The following is a 16,982-nucleotide window of genomic DNA, read 5'->3' on the forward strand; positions in this document are numbered from 1 at the left end:
TTAAATGACTTCACAACACCTGCTTCAGATGTTTATGTCTCTAAAAACATGAATTTGTAGATAAATCACATCGGATAATCCCATGGACCGATGTGTCCCCTGCATATAAAGTCGGTCTTTAGAATATCATTTGCTTTGTGACTATGTGTCCTGCACAATGACAAAAACGTGGAATTAAGTTTCAATACGTGCTGCTAGGGCATAAGCCCCTACGGTGTCACATTGAAGGGGCTTATTTTGCGATAACAACCGGCTGCTTGAACATTATCCTGCTTATTAGAAAATACGGACATGAAATGTTAATTTGAAAATATTTATTACCTCATTTTATACCGAATGCTGACCTTCCACAAGGAAAAGCTGTTTGCTTTGGGTTTTAAGGTAAGAAACGATGTTCACATGTCACAAACACACAATTTGGTTAAGCATTGGTAAATATAATCGTATATATGTTATTTAAATAAATATTTATATTTAATTTGAATAAAAAACTGTCAAAAAGATATTTGAGAGGTTGTTATCTCTGGGAATAACCAGAGCCATTAAGGGAGAGAGTTCTGCCAACGCGCTCACAACAACCCCACAAACCACCTCGAGTGCGGTATCGAGAATGAATCTGACTCCCTTTGTTTGTAAACAGCCCTGAAATGCAATTATGGTGTAAATCTACACAGTTTTGAATGTATATCCACAGGACTTGAACATTATGGGTGTTGATTAAAATCGCTTCCTAACCGCATCTAATTATAATCCGTATGATTTACACAACTTGCTTTGTGGGGAACTGTAGCCTTCATTAGTTGTACGGATTAAAATACTGTTTAACAAGAGATGGATTTTTTTGTGATTAGCTCTCAAATTTTAGAAAAAATCTATTTTTGACTGTGCGTTCAGACCGCCGGCGGGCTAGGGACCAATCACAAAGCAGCATCCGTGAATGAACCGTAGAAGTAGGGGAGTCAAAGTCTCACGTGGAGTCGAAATTCGGTACAACACCGACAGCTTGGAGTGAGTGAGATTTTTCGGCAGAAAGTTGAATAAAAGACACACAAACCTTGCATTAGAAGTGTAGGGTTATGAAAAGGGTTTTGACACATTTGCCGCACGTGCACCTATAGATATATTTGAGTGAAACTACAATAATTTTTCATAACGTCGACTTTCTGAAATGCTCTATGTACCATGATAACGCACAGTTAAGACGAAATAATAGTATTACTAACGTATTATTTAAAAAATATATTTAATTGATGAGCAAAAGCACAACAGTCGTGGTGGAGTTTGTGTGGATAAGCGTCTTCCGTAATACTGTAATGATGGTAGTGGGGTTCCATTTGCACCAAATGATGAACGCGTTTGACCAATAACAACAGACTACACCATCTGACCAATCACATGACACAAGGATAGCGGGTAGGCGGGGCCTAGACGGATGAATCGCGGAACGAATCATTTGAGAGTCAGTCAAGAAGTAAGGTACGAATAACTGCCTATTATTACAACATTAAAGTGTTTAAACACATTTTATTTACATAAACTTGTTGTTGGACACTCCATAAACCAAAGTAGGGCCTAAAATACCATATGCTAGGTACTCTTTAAATAAGGCATTAACTGTGTGCAAATGTGATGTTTATTATAAAAACCATCACTCGAAAAGTCCCACAGTTTGTTAAGTGGAGGTCTGGGGATGATTTAGTAAATGTTTTATCTTATATCCACCTATATCCACACATAAAGTGATCACTGTAACTTTAGCGCAGTACTCGAGAGATCTTCCGGTCACGTGATTACATTCATCTGCCTGCAAAACTAGTGCTGCAGATACAAGACGATTTAAACACGTTACAATTAAACATATTAGACAGTTTTGTACAGAAAAAATAGAGCAAAAAAAATCTTCTTTGAGGAAAGTCAAATTTATATGAAAATCTATACCTGATGTTAATTTGAAGCCTTAAGGCTACACATACACTGTATATAATAGTATATAAACTCATTATGTTTCATCGTAGTATAAAATATTTGTGCAACGCTACATAAATAACTCAAACATGTGTAATGACGAATTAAAGCCACAGGGTGGCAGCACGTGCTTTGTGAATCTGAGGGCCAGAGCCAAACTGACAAGTACTCCAGGCCTATGTTACATGTTAACATGTCTAAAAGTATATATGTATTTTAATTAGTGGAAAAGGCGATGGTCTCACACTGGGGCATTGCTCTCTCTCTCTCACACTTTCTCTCTCTCTCTCTCTCTCTCTCTCTCTCTCTCTCTCTCTCTCTCTCTCTCTCTCTCTCTCTCTCACACTTTCTCTCTCCCTCTCTCTCTCTCTGTCTCTCTCTCTGTCTCTCTCTCTCTCTCACACACTTTCTCTCTCTCCCTCTCTCTCTCTCTCTCTCTCTCTCTCTCTCTCTCTCTCTCACACACACACTTTCTCTCTGTCTGTCTGTCTCTTTCTCTCTCTCTCACACACTTTCTCTCTGTCTCTCTCTCTCTCTCTCTCTCTCTCTCTCTCACACACTTTCTCTCTCTCTCTCTCTCTCTCTCTCTCTCACACACACACTTTCTCTCTGTCTCTCTCTCTCTCTCACACACACTTTCTGTCTGTCTCTCTCTTTCTCTCTCTCTCACACACTTTCTCTCTGTCTGTCTCTCTCTCTCTCTGGTAGGTGGGGATCCTCTTGTCCTCATCACTCACTTTGACAGGCCGTTGTGGGGGGCAGAACTCTCCCATCAGCCCGTTGGACAGAACCACACAGGTCAGGATGGATGGGTCTCCCTCGCAGGACGACATTAATACTGGGAGTCCAGAGAATTGCTTTTGGAACAAGAAACTCCTGCGGAGCCAATCAGACAGAAGTTATCAGAGACATGCCCATGGCCAGAGAGAGAGAGAGAGAGAGAGGCAGGTGTGAGAGGATAACTTATAGCACATGCAAAACTATGTTTTCATTGTGCTTGGGCATTTATCAGCATTATTGTGCACCACCAACCAAGCCGCATATATTGGAAAATGTTTCCAGAGTTGCTTCAGAAAGAAGTCTCGGCTGGTTTCTCTTCAGCTCACCTGCACTATTATATCTAGAGAAAAGAAAGAACGTGTCAAGGGTGTTTCTGAACAGACTCTTGCCGAAGGGAAACTTGAGGCCTCTGGCAGAGGAAAACTGCCTCTCTTGCCTGGACGTCAGCCTTCACTCGCCCGAGGGGACTGAAAGAAGAGAGCGCAGTCAGACTGAATGACAATTGGCTGAAAAATTATACAAGAATGGAATGATGTGCCCAAGGCATGGCCTCTGTCTCTCTCTCTTTCACTCACTTTCCTTCTCTCATACCATCTCTTTATTTATGTCTATTTATTTACAAGGGTTTATTTATTACGAGGGAATTATTATGTGACATGTTTTTCACAATTCTTTTACAGTATGTGTTAAAAAGGAAAAAAGAAGAGCTGGATTGTAATACCTGGCTGATGAAAAGTGGGCGTTCCATATCAAGTCGGAGGAAAGTGTTTGTTTGCTAAACATGAAACATTAAAACATAAATATCTTTAAAGTACCTTTCCATCTACTAAGTTTGTCTTTTGCTCTCAAAATGAATACTAGGGATGCAACAATATTATCGATGTCATATTATCGCAATAGCGAAATTGTCTCAATATCATCGTGGTCACATGACTGAAAACGAAAGGTATTCCGAGCTTAACATAAAGAAAGTTGGAAAAAAATCATAGTTGTTAATCTTTGCAAGGTCCATCTGGTGCAATTATTTGAATTATAAATAAATAATACGACATCTCATACTGTAACTCATACATCAACAGTTATGATTAGATGATAAAGAAAGGAGGATGCTTATGGCACGTCAACAACTCATAATTTGTTATTTTAAATATTACAATATTTACCGTACCTGAGGAATTATCACACAGTGAGATTTTGACGTTACATGCCTAATTAATACTGTTGTGTAAATGATTGACCTCCTGCTGTCCATTGAGTTTTGGAATCATACAAAGAAAAATAACTTTTTACACAAATAATGTTATTTCTCCACCTAATACATTAGTCTGCTCCAATCTAGTGCACTACATATAGTGAATATCTTTAGAACGTCCACTAGGAGGCACAGTATGTGTGCATTCCTGTTTGATTGTGTGTGTGTGTGTGTGTGTCCTTGTAATTCCAACCAAACAAAATTATGTTTATTTGAAAATGTAAAAATGCAGAAAGATTTGTGTGATGGTTAGGTTTATGTTTATGGAAGATTCCTTTAAACATGGAAACCCAATGTGTGTGTGTGTGTGTGTGTGTGCTTTTGTTTATAGCTTGTGACAGCTACACAAGATTATACTTTTACTACAGAAGACACAGGAATTGTTTAAAATGTGATTTTAGCTAAATTTAGCTGTAAAGCAATAATAGACTGGTTCCCATTGGGACAACTTACCCCACATAAAGGTTGTGTGACAACATGCCTCGCAGTTAGGTTAAATAAACTCTCTGTTTTGCTTTCTGCTCAATGATGTTTGACTTTATATTGTTTATCAAGATGTAGATAGATCTGAAGTCCTTATATTGTTTTCTTTATTGCCCCGAATGAAATGGGATGTGGGTGGATTTTCTTGCCCTTCTCGTCTTGAAAGAGTTTGTTTTATCGCTCTCTTTACTGAATCAGGTTTATATGTCTATAATGACTGTGACTCACAGACATTTGAATGAGATCTAAAAACATCTGCTCAATAAACTCAAAACATTCACATATTTCCTCGGACTGGGACGTAGGACGTTTCAAGTTGTTTTTTTCCAGCTGTGACACAACAGAAGAATATAAAGGACGTTGAATGATCTCAGATAGCCGTGGTGTGATGATAATAATGGTAGATGGTGAAACGGCGAGCTGAAAATAGGGTGGTTGAGGCACATTTCAGGCCTGATGCTTCCGGCATGACTATTAACAGCACCTGCTATAGGACCTGAAGGCATGATTGTTATTCTTATAGGGTCATGCATTAATGCATATGTCCTCATTTACATACACGCTGCCTCTCGCCGTTTTGAGTGATTATTCCGGCTGGCTATAATTCAAAAGCACTATTATTCAAAATATCAGAATAGCGTTGATTATGGCATTATATAAATATGACATCCATCACTCTGACATTTAAGGAAAAGGTCTAATGTGTTTCTTCATCAACTTGGAGTTGCCGTGTTAATTTTTGAAAAGCCATAGTTGGCTTTTATTGCTTTTATAGCTGGATTGCCGTGTAGCCCAGAGCGTCGCCGCCTTCAAAGACAGATGCACCGCAAAGACCGAGGAGTTGAACCATTTCTGATGTTCTCCGGACAGCGCAGGTTTACTGACAAAAACCCAAAGAACTGGAGAATCAAAAGAGTGCCCAAATCAAAACTCAAGATTTAACATTAACAAATGTTTCATTTTCAATTGAAGAGGCACAATATGAGTTGAAGTGCCACATGATCCATTTGCCTCACAATGACAGAAAGGAACATAGGCTGTTGAAACAAGAAGACACCAGTCCTGATGTGAATCTGACCCATTACTAGTTATTTCCACACCGGATGAAACACAAAGTCCATGAATTAAAGGAATTAACTGAATGCAAATAAAACACCCAGGGCGACTTTGTAAAATGTTTAAATCTTTAAATTTACAACATCTTCTGCATACTGCAGTAATTGAACACACTGCAGGGGTGTTATGTTAATGAGGGAGAAAATTATGAACAGCCGTTCTCTCCTTTTTGTATGTCCTGAGGTAAACAAATTCTTGCCTGGGGATGAATTTAGCTGTAGGAGGGAAAGGGGGAGGGGCTTCATCTTCCAAGGGAGTACCTGAAGGATGGCTCAGTTTTTTTAGGTTTTTCATAGATGTTTGAAAAACATGATATTCTTGTAATATGTTAGGAGATGACTTTGAATTCAAATAATCCATTGGTATAGAATTGTATTGTGTTTTTTTACATAATTGATTTTATGTTGTTATATTCTGTTCTGTTTATTCTTCTTCTGTCTGATTTGGATATGTAAATGTTGTAAATGTTAACGTTATTTTGTTTTCTATTCGTAAAAAAACGCAGCTCCCCCGTTCACCTGAGTTTAAATCGCATTCTTGACCTGTCCAAAATGGCGGTGCGGTTGACGCACGATCCAGCGGCCAATGCGTCACGCGTGTACTTGTTTGGACGTAACGTCGTTCCAACATGAACAAGACGCACATGCATGTTAATTTTCCATATGTTTTTAGGTCATCTCCAAAAAGTATTGAAAACAAATATGTGAACATACAGCTGCACGTTTTGGGCCCTTGCGCGCTAGGACCAACCGCAGTACTTCATTTAAGACAACAAAGTTACTTCCAGTGTTAAACTTCGGCGATGTTTACCTACACATATCTTTTGGAGAATCCATTCTTTACACGGACAAATGTAAAAACATGTGTTTGCCATCTGGATGGTCAATAATGCGCCGTCTGGGGAAGAGATGAAAGAGAATCTTCATTGTCAGATCAAAGGTGAGTGTTCATGAATATTGAAAATGACAATTACAGGCAGGTAGTTTTAAGAAGGCAGTCATATATTTATTGGGTTTTCACAATGCGTCATCAAATCGGGTGTATTTCAGTTTACAAAGCATTATATTCGCAAGTGATAGTACCTACGACAATTTACGCTTAACTAAGAAAAATGGTCAAATGTATGAAATAAAACATGGTTTGTGACGTTGGCAGTCTACAAATGCGTCCTATACGGAGGATAGAACCTTCCGTTAATGTTGGCATTATTAGATTGAACAAATATGTCATTTTGACAGATTTTCCATTTTCTAAACATTTACTAGACTAATACTAAAACCAAAACAGTGTCTAAATAAAATATAAATTTGTTTAGAGGTGAATGAATTAAGTGAATGATTAAACCAGTCATACATGTCAGGTCAAAAGGCATTACTGCGTCAAAGTAAAAAAAGTGATCCAATTGGGTTGACGTTACGGGAAACTGGGAATTCTGTTGTTCTCCTGGGAAATAAACTGGATTTTGTCTTTGGGTGCTATTCCTCCAAACCGACACCGGCTGGCGCCAGACATCAGGAAAACACAGAGACAGCGTCAGTCCTGCAGTTAGGATGTGCAGAATTTACGGGTCTCAGTGCAACATCAATTATTCACAGTTATTTACACGCAAATAAACAAACATTTAGATAAATAAATAATCAAGCAACCCACTCGCACACCTGAAAAAAAACGTGGCAGCTGCTTACACTTTGGCAGCTTTGATGTCTTTATTTGTTCGTCTTTTGTAAAGAAATAATTACGATTCTTGATATATTTTCGTTTCTGTAGCCTAAAACTTGCGTTATGCGAGTCGGTCCCGCTTGCATGGAAAATGTTGGCGGCAGACATCTCAATCTAGCCGTGCGCAATAATTGAAATGGCGCATTTGGCTGCGGGCAGGGTGCGAGGGCGCGCAATGAATGCATGTCCATAGACGTCATTTGCTTTTAATGGCCTCCAGGAAATTTGGCATTACAATTCTCACAGACATTAGAGCAAGGAGAGCGAGCGAGGACGGGGGAAAGCACCGCACGCATGAACACCACATCAGGATATATAGATTTCTGTTTTAAAAGAATATGCTTCCTTTATCGCCACTTTATCAACAAGTTCTAGTGTGCCTCCTTCCTTAGAAAGAAAACGACAAGCTGCTTTTACTCATTCACAGAAGGGAAAATGTGTTGCCTTTCTGAAAGAGCCTGGGGGAATATTACATCAGACGAAATGGCAATGATTAAAATCAGCCCTTTCTGCTTCTCCAAAGTCTCGGGAACGGCGTGGTGACACTTGCCTGATGCGTAAACCGTTATGCACTGAACTTTAAACCCTCGCCAGCTATATATTTTTACGAAAAAACACGGCACTAAGTGAATGCGAATGATCGAGGGGGGATATCAGGTTTTCATCTGTTCACATGAGTCTGCTCGGGTTTGAGTTAATTGTCCTCTAATCCTGTGGCCCCAGAGGCGTTTGCGCAGCCCGGAGCGAGAATTCTTCTTTCGGCTCTGCTCTGTGATTTGGAAACGGATTATTGGCTTTCTTCTGCCCATAAGCGAAGCAGCAGTTTCATTTTTGCTTAAAAAGATAGTCGTGCGGCTGATATACACGACAGGATCTCTGTATTAAGAAATAAGAAGATCAAGAGGGGGAAGGAGCGATCTGGTTACCAGGAGAAGGTGAGTAACAGTCTCGTGCGCTTCGGCTCTGAACGCATCCGGACAACAGCGGCGCTTATTGAACAGCTTTAAAGTCACAGAGACCCTTTTATAGCCATCCGTGACACGGTTTAATGCGGTTTGTGGAGATTCTCACTTTGGACAGGACGAGAATAGATAGGCGCGAGCGTTTATTGGATAGAAACTTGAAAGCGAGCGAGAGAAAGGAGCGCAAACCTTCATCTGGGAGCCGATTGAACCGGACTCGGATCGCGATTCGGACACCTACGATGTTTGAAACGGTACAATTTCAAATTAAATGTGATCTTGTTCAAGAGTAGGGGAGATTGTTAGTGTGAGAATGATTGTGTGGTTTGTTTTCAGAACGCGTACTGTAGGCTAAACGTTTCTCCGCCTTTACGCATCGCGTCCTGTCTGATATTTTAGCCTTTTCCGATTCCGTAATCTTATTAAACGGCCTCTAGGCATCTAAACAGGGTGTTATTATGAGTATATGTCTCGTACCTGAAGGTTTTATAGCGGCGGTGTAGACGCCATATTGTGAAATGATCTGAATATAAGTTTTAACCCGTAGGGCACCGACCTAAAAACTGGAGGAGGAAAGCGGAAAAAGTGTGTGTGGTTTCATTTCATTATTTGTTTCATTGGACGTTTTCCACGAGTTTCAGTCCGTTCCATATATGTCCAAAGAGCCTGATACAGACATTCTTTCACACGTTAAAATAGTGTGTCTGTCTAAACGAAAGTGTTTAGTTGTTTGATGTCTTTTTAGTTCATGTGTCGCCAGCACAGGTAGACCAGTTTAGAGATGTCAACCCGGTGGCTGCGAAACCAGTTAATGAGATCAACTAAAGGTTGGAGCTGTAGAATATTCCCTTCACATTAAAATACTGTATTTCTCCCTTTGCTATGTTTAGACCCATAAAGAATAAACATTGTGAGGAGTTGCAAGGACCTTTCACATGTAACAAAACGTTCTGTATGGGTCCTTCATATAACCATAAACAAACATTTCCAGGAACCAAATATTAGCTAAGAATAAAGTCATTTGAGGTTGTTATCAATTTAATTTTTATTCCCTAGCTTTTAACAGCGTGTAGTGTTAATACTTTCTTCCACCTATTAACAAAGACAGAGAGAGAGAGAGAGAGAGAGGCTGTTCAACTATATTCCCTCAGCAGTAATTCGGGGCTTTTGGTTACAACGCCCTGTAGCTGTATGGTGATGAGGTATAGCTTCATGCGCCAGAAGTTCTCAAGTCTTTTTTTCAGTGGGATATTTGTAATGTATCATCTTGGCTGTGTATTAAATGAACATTACCGCTGAGGGCTCGGTGGCAACACCCTGGAAAATTCTGCCGGCCGCCTCCAGCACATGGCCTCCAGCGCCGGAGCTGAATGGAGCTGTTCTCAACAACTGCCTCCTGTTTACCATGTATGGTTAAATAACAGCCGCGCGAACGAGCCACTGCGAGGAAGTTGAACTCCAGGTTCACAATGAAGCCGTCTTTCTCATGACAACTGGAATATGTTAAGTCGAGTTCCATTCAGCAGATGTGGCCCCGTGTGTGCCGGGTATTGTGAGGTGAAGTTCTGACTTGTATAAACATGTCTTCCAGTTTGGACAGTTGAAAGTTAAAGAGTCTCTAATGATTCATCGAGCCGTTTCAATCAAAGCGAATAAAAGAGGAATGGGTCATGTCTTTGGTCTTGAGCTGCTATGCGAATGAGAACGCTCTTTAATTCAGATTATACGCAGTAGCTTGTGGATATGTGGAGTTTGTCTGAAGCATAATCTGATTCTTATTGCAATAGGATGGATTCATTCTGTGCGTTTGTATTAGCGAGTGTAAAATGCATATTAAAAACAGCAAGTTGTTTTTATTATAGGGAAACAAATTATGAGATTCATCATGAGATGGCAACTTGAAGTGGCATTAAAAAGTTTTTCTTAGAAAATGAGAAAACAAGACACAGTGAAGCTAGAGTGAAGTTGTGCATTGAATTGAAATGGAATAGATGCGTCTCCAAAAGGTACCCTTACAAAAATGAACCATGATTGCTCACTTCTACTATTGTGAAACCACGGTTGATTTTGATGAGGGTAGCGAGGGACTCGGCGGTTCGTCAAGGCTTGTGAAAGTGATTTTCAACCTCAGTTCACGAGCGCTGAGCTTTGTAGTTAGAACCGTCAACGCGCGCCATGCCCTCGTTTCCCAAACGCTCAGATTGGTTGCTGAAGTGTCGGAGGATATCACGTCTAACACATAACACGACCTTTAATTAGAATCTCCCCGTTTTTCCCTCCTTTCCCATCCCCGCAGGCGATCACCTCACCTCACATCTCTCTCTCTCTCTCTTTCGCTCTCGCTCGCTCGCTCTCTCTCGCTCTCTGCAGTGTTAATAAACATCCTCGTATCCTGCCCTCGGGCGGCACCAGTGAAAAGATGCAAACATACTTCATTAGAGCAGTGGCAATAATTTGTAAGCTAAATATGCGATGGGGCAGATGAGAAAACGATCCGATAAGACTCGACTCGCTCAAGGTGGGAGAGACACTGACGCACCGTGAAGGCGCATCAGCATTATTTTCCTTCATGGCATTCCCGTTTGTCTGCTTCCAGGAAGGGAGAAGCATGTCTCGCCTGTCTCTGAGCCGGTCTCCGGTCTCTCCTCTGGCCACGCAGGGGATTCCACTCCCGGCTCAGCTCACCAAATCCAACGCGCCCGTTCACATCGACGTGGGCGGACACATGTACACCAGCAGCCTGGCGACGCTCACCAAATACCCAGACTCACGGTAAGACCCCCTGACCTCCATCTCCTCTCTTCAGCCCGTTACGCAGAAAGTGTGGAGTCAGCAAACTGTGAGGACTTGGGTTTTTGCACACTTTTGTCTCGTTTAGCAGGTGCGACTAATCTGTTTTTATCATTTTAGTTTGACAGTATTGGGGAAATGATTTTATGCATTATGGAAAACTGCATGAAGTGTTCTCATAAATTATTTAGCCTAAAGTAAAAGACAGCTAGTCCTGTAAAATTGGAAAACAAGATATTTTATATTGTGAGGCGCAAAAGGCTTCAAGCATTATTGCAGTTTTATGTTTTTTATTTACACCTGGAAATAAAGTTTTAGGTTAGAATAATGAAATGCAAAGTGTGCACTATTTTTACTGTATATCATTAACACGGATAGTTTTGTCTTAAACGTTTTGAACTTCATGTTTGATGGTTGTTATGCTGATAGTTAGAAATGTTAAAAGTGAAATGCAAACACAAATGTTTTCACAAGTGCTCTTAGATGTTTGTGTACGGGATGTTGGTGGATTGAGTGTTCAATTTGACCTTATTAATATCTTCTGATCAAGATTTGTGACTCTATTGGGTGAGAGAGAAAGAGAAGACAGACGAAATATCTTATCAAGTAGAATAATGACTTTCTGTTATTGACAATACTGGAATGAAAAAAATATACATTTTAATATAGTATGGATTGCGTATTGACTGTATTATAAATTCAGCTTTTCTATTCTTTGTTTTGTATTAATCCAAATAACTGTTTATTTTAGTGCACGTCTCATTTTAACCCACTCATGTGTTCTGCGCTTTTGCAGCGTTTCTGATATGGTCTTATGTAATGTAAAGACAGTCACATGTGGTAGACTGTGTTTGTGATTACTCTCTACATATGGCTGGTATTAAATTGTGTTTTTATTTGAGCACACTACAAAGGGACGGTCACGCAATCTAGTGCACACGTTCACTGGTGAGGTCACACGTTGGCACACGGCGGGTTAAAGCCTCGGTTGAGAGACTCAGGTTAAAGAAGTTAAGTTGATGATGTCTTTTAATAGATTGATCCTTTAATAATGTAGAGCGGGAAAAGAAACTCGGTCTATAACTAATGTGAGAACATCCGTCTTCACGCAGCCCAGACTCCTGCACTGACAGAACACATGAAAGTTTCATGTCCGGGCCGAGTGCGTTGTGATATTTGAGGATGTGAAAGGATTGAGCAATAGATACAGACCTTCTGCTTTTCTTGGCTTATTTTGTTTTCATTTCTTTCTATAGGATTGGATTCATTTGACTGATGTGTGTGTGTTTGGGCTTTTGAGTGATCCAACTTTAAGAAAGAAATCTCTCTTTACTCTCTTAAACCAAAGACAATCTGATGTCAGTTTGAGGTTAGACTGATGTACTTTGTGTTGTCTGGTTGAGTCAGATCTCTCTTCCTTACGTCCGGTGAGGTGAACCATCAAGAAATGTCTGAATTTAAAAAGTTCACCTTTCTGCGACGGAAGCGACAGTGTTCAGAACTTCAGATGTCCTTCAGATTACACACTTCACACAGAACCAACAGGTGTCGTTCTGTCACATCTTATCTAAGGTCTAGCTCTACTTCTCAACACAGAGTTTGGCTTTTTATTGGACCACATTTTACAATCTGAATGAATTCACAACAGATTCATAACTGACTGTGTTCATACAGCAGCAGAAAACCAGAGTCACTCTGGTTTGGAATTTAGTTCCATCCAGAGAGATTCGCTTGACAAGTTTTGCCAAGAATAACGTAATTTTAATTATGCTTGATTCACACAAGTAAACCATTATTGTATGATTTTCTAAAATAAATCAATACAATTATTTATATTTAAAAAGATCATAGTATTTTTTGTTTATAATACTACAACTTAATATTTGGAGAATGTTGCGTGCATGGGCAAAACAATACATATCTTAAAAATAAATGATGGCAAGTTAAAAAGTTTCCAAGACATTTGTTTTGACCCTCATATAACCAAAGAAAAAGTTGAAATCTCTTTGTCTTGATAAAAATTCCCAGAAATATAAAGATCAAAGAAACACGCGTATATGTGGGAGTCCCACCAACACTTCACAATGTGTCTGTGGCCAGAGAGAGAGAGAGAGCGAGAGAAAGGGTGAGAGAAAGGGTGAGAGAGAGAGAGAGAGAGAGAGAAAGAAAGAGAGTGAAAGAGAGGGAGAGTGAGAGAGAGTGAGAGAGAGAGAGAGAGAGAGAAAGAAAGAGAGTGAAAGAAAGGGAGAGTGAGAGAGAGAGAGCGAGAGAAAGGGTGAGAGAAAGAGAGAGAGAGAGAGAGAGAGAGAGAGAGAGAGAGAGAGAGAGAGAGAGAAAGGGTGAGAGAAAGGGTGAGAGAGAGAGAAAGAGTGAGAGAGAGAGTGAGAGAGAGAGAAAGAGTGAGAGAAAGGGTGAGAGAGAGAGAGGGTGAGAGAGAGAGAGAGAGAGAAAGGGTGAGAGAGAGAAAGAGAGAGAAAGGGTGAGAGAGAGAGAGAGAGAGAGAAAGAAAGAGTGAGAGGGTGAGAGAGAGAAAGAGAGAGAAAGAGAAAGAGTGAGAGGGTGAGAGTGACCTGCAGGTGACAGGAGAGAGAATCTCATACACTCGGGTGCTCAGGGCTCCAACCGCTGATTTACCGAGAGGAAAATAAAAGAGGGAGAGAGAGAGAGAGGGAGGGAGGGGGGGCAGAAAGAAAAGAAAAACAGGCAGCATTTTAATTGCTTTTTAAAAAAAAGTGCAGATGAAAAACAGTGTTTGCCCGCAGGCGCATGGTGAAATTCTAGCTGGAAGAATTGCAAGACCATATGAGAAAGAAAGACCGCAGGCGCTACAGGGAGATGAGTATTGGTTTTTTATAAAGCATTTTGCATCGATTTCCAAAGGGGGAGAAGGAGGGACAGAGAAGGGGAAAACGAGAGAGCTTTAGAAAGTGCAGGAGGTAAAGACTACATGAACAATATAACGGACGGAGCGGCGTGAGTGAAGACACATCTGTAAAGATCCACACCTGGCAGAACTCAATGAACTGTGTTTGTCTTTGCAAATCACTTCCGTAGACGCATTCAACACTAAACGCCTTTATACATCCACCGCTATTGACTTCAACAAGCTTTGACAGGCGCTCTCACCGCATGTGTCGGCTGATCTGGGAACTGTGCTGGTGATTAAAGATTGAATCCGCTCAGGATGGGACAGAAATGATGATCAGAATCAGTGTGCACAACTAAATAAAGCACAAATCTCAAGGTGTTCTCGGGTAGATTGTGAACATGAACTGGACATTTGTTATGCCTTGGGCTGCTAGTTTTATTTCAAACATTTAACTTTCTTTTGTTTTACAATGCACAGATGTTACAGCATATTATAGGATGTAAACAAAAAGGAAACGTCATAATCTGTCTTTCTTATCTCACGTCACTGTTAAAGTGTCAACAAATGATGTGATATCATCAATATTTATAACAGATCACGTTTCTCAATTTAAAAAGAGTTTAATAAACCTGCTCTGTATTCCAGTTGACATGTTGCAAGTGTGTTGCGCAATTCTAAATCTTTGCATTAAAGTATTTTATGTTTGTTTCTGATTCAGATGGGATGACAGGATGGGTGGGCTTCTGTAAAATTACTTGTATTAGTTTTATCATTTGTTTTGCATTTTGTGATATAATAATGTGGCATCATGGACATTATTATACTATTGACATTATGAAGCAGGGCTGCACTGAATGTGTTTCAGCTCCGTGTTAGTCTCACACCAGAGAAAGACTTCAAATGCTTTTCTGATGCCTAAAGCTTCTTGTTTCAGAACTGGAGCACTAATACGTTTTTGGCTGGCCAGTAAAAATGGAACAATAAATGCTAATTGTTTCATGCATTTAAAAGAGGCTGGCTTCACTCCATTAACTCTGTGTGTGTGTGTGTTTTCATTTTCAGCATCAGTCGGCTGTTTAACGGAACAGAGCCGATTGTTCTGGACAGTTTGAAGCAGCATTACTTTATTGACCGGGATGGAGAGATATTCCGCTACATACTGGGATTCCTGCGGACCTGCAAACTTCTCCTGCCCGATGATTTTAAGGTAACAACATCATTCTGTCAACAGCGTCTTCTGTATTTGGATTTAATACATAGACTCAGTGATTGTTTAGAATGAACAACAAGTAGATGACAACAGTATACTCTCCTTAATGTTTTTGAACTTTACTATGCAAGTATGCACTGGCCTACCATTTCAAACAGTAGCATACATGATCTCTACCGTTACTTTAATAAATACTAAAGTATACATCAGTTTAATATAATAAATACTAAAGTATACATCAGATTAATATAATAAATACTAAAGCAAACCAAAGTTTACTATAATAAATACTAAAGTAAATCAAAGTTTACTGATAAGTACTAAAGTATAATACCCTTAACTATAATAAATACTAAAGTATACCTCAGTTTACTATAATAAATACTAAAGCAAACCAAAGTTTACTATAATAAATACTAAAGTAAATCAAAGTTTACTGATAAGTACTAAAGTATAATACCCTTAACTATAATAAATACTAAAGTAAACCTCAGTTTACTATAATAAATACTAAAGCAAACCAAAGTTTACTATAATAAATACTAAAGTAAATCAAAGTTTACTAATTTGTACTAAAGTATACCTCAGTTTACTATAATAAATACTAAAGTATACCTCAGTTTACTATAATAAATACTAAAGTATACCACAGTTTACTATAATAACTACTAAAGCATACAACCCTTAACTATAATAAATACTAAAGTATACCTCAGTTTACTATAATAAATACTAAAGTATACCTCAGTTTACTATAATAAATACTAAAGCAAACCAAAGTTTACTATAATAAATACTAAAGTAAATCAAAGTTTACTAATTTGTACTAAAGTATACCTCAGTTTACTATAATAAATACTAAAGTATACCTCAGTTTACTATAATAAATACTAAAGTATACCACAGTTTACTATAATAACTTCTAAAGCATACAACCCTTAACTATAATAAATACTAAAGTATACCTCAGTTTACTATAATAAATACTAAAGTATACCTCAGTTTACTATAATAAATACTAAAGCAAACCAAAGTTTACTATAATAAATACTAAAGTAAATCAAAGTTTACTAATTTGTACTAAAGTATACCTCAGTTTACTATAATAAATACTAAAGTATACCTCAGTTTACTATAATAAATGCTAAAGTATACCTCAGTTTACCATAATAAATACTAAAGTATACCACAGTTTACTATAATAACTACTAAAGCATACAACCCTTAACTATAATAAATACTAAAGTATACCTCAGTTTACTATAATAAATACTAAAGTATACCTCAGTTTACTATAATAAATACTAAAGCAAACCAAAGTTTACTATAATAAATACTAAAGTAAATCAAAGTTTACTAATTTGTACTAAAGTATACCTCAGTTTACTATAATAAATACTAAAGTAAATCAAAGTTTACTAATATGTACTAAAGTATAACTCAGTTTACTATAATAAATACTAAAGTATACCTCAGTTTACTATAATAAATACTAAAGTATACCACAGTTTACTATAATAACTACTAAAGCATACAACCCTTAACTATAATAAATACTAAAGTATACCACAGTTTACTATAATAAATATATACCACAGTTTACTATAATAACTACTAAAGCATACAACCCTTAACTATAATAAATACTAAAGTATACCTCAGTTTACTATAATAAATACTAAAGTATACCACAGTTTACTATAATAACTACTAAAGCATACAACCCTTAACTATAATAAATACTAAAGTATACCTCAGTTTACTATAATAAATACTAAAGTATACCTCAGTTTACTATAATAAATACTAAAGCAAACCAAAGTTTACTATAATAAA

General features: G+C 38.4%; 1 protein-coding gene across 6 annotated transcripts in view; it reads left to right on the plus strand.

Moving 5' to 3' along the window:
- The first annotated feature begins 6,218 nt into the window (after window positions 1-6,218).
- Window positions 6,219-16,982, plus strand: part of LOC130435348 (BTB/POZ domain-containing protein kctd15) — a 21,800-nt gene continuing 11,036 nt past the window's right edge. Inside the window, exons 1-4 of one of the 6 annotated variants that reach the window (XM_056765920.1) lie at window positions 8,401-8,531; window positions 10,648-10,795; window positions 10,874-11,049; window positions 14,999-15,143. In XM_056765920.1, coding sequence (XP_056621898.1) covers window positions 10,886-11,049; window positions 14,999-15,143 — 309 coding nt within the window. In that variant the 5' untranslated portion in view covers window positions 8,401-8,531; window positions 10,648-10,795; window positions 10,874-10,885. The other 5 variants (XM_056765918.1, XM_056765917.1, XM_056765915.1 and 2 more) reach the window with 5 other exon arrangements.

The sequence above is a fragment of the Triplophysa dalaica genome, chromosome 14 (genome assembly GCF_015846415.1).
Source record: "Triplophysa dalaica isolate WHDGS20190420 chromosome 14, ASM1584641v1, whole genome shotgun sequence".
NCBI classification, from domain to species: Eukaryota; Metazoa; Chordata; class Actinopteri; order Cypriniformes; family Nemacheilidae; genus Triplophysa; species Triplophysa dalaica.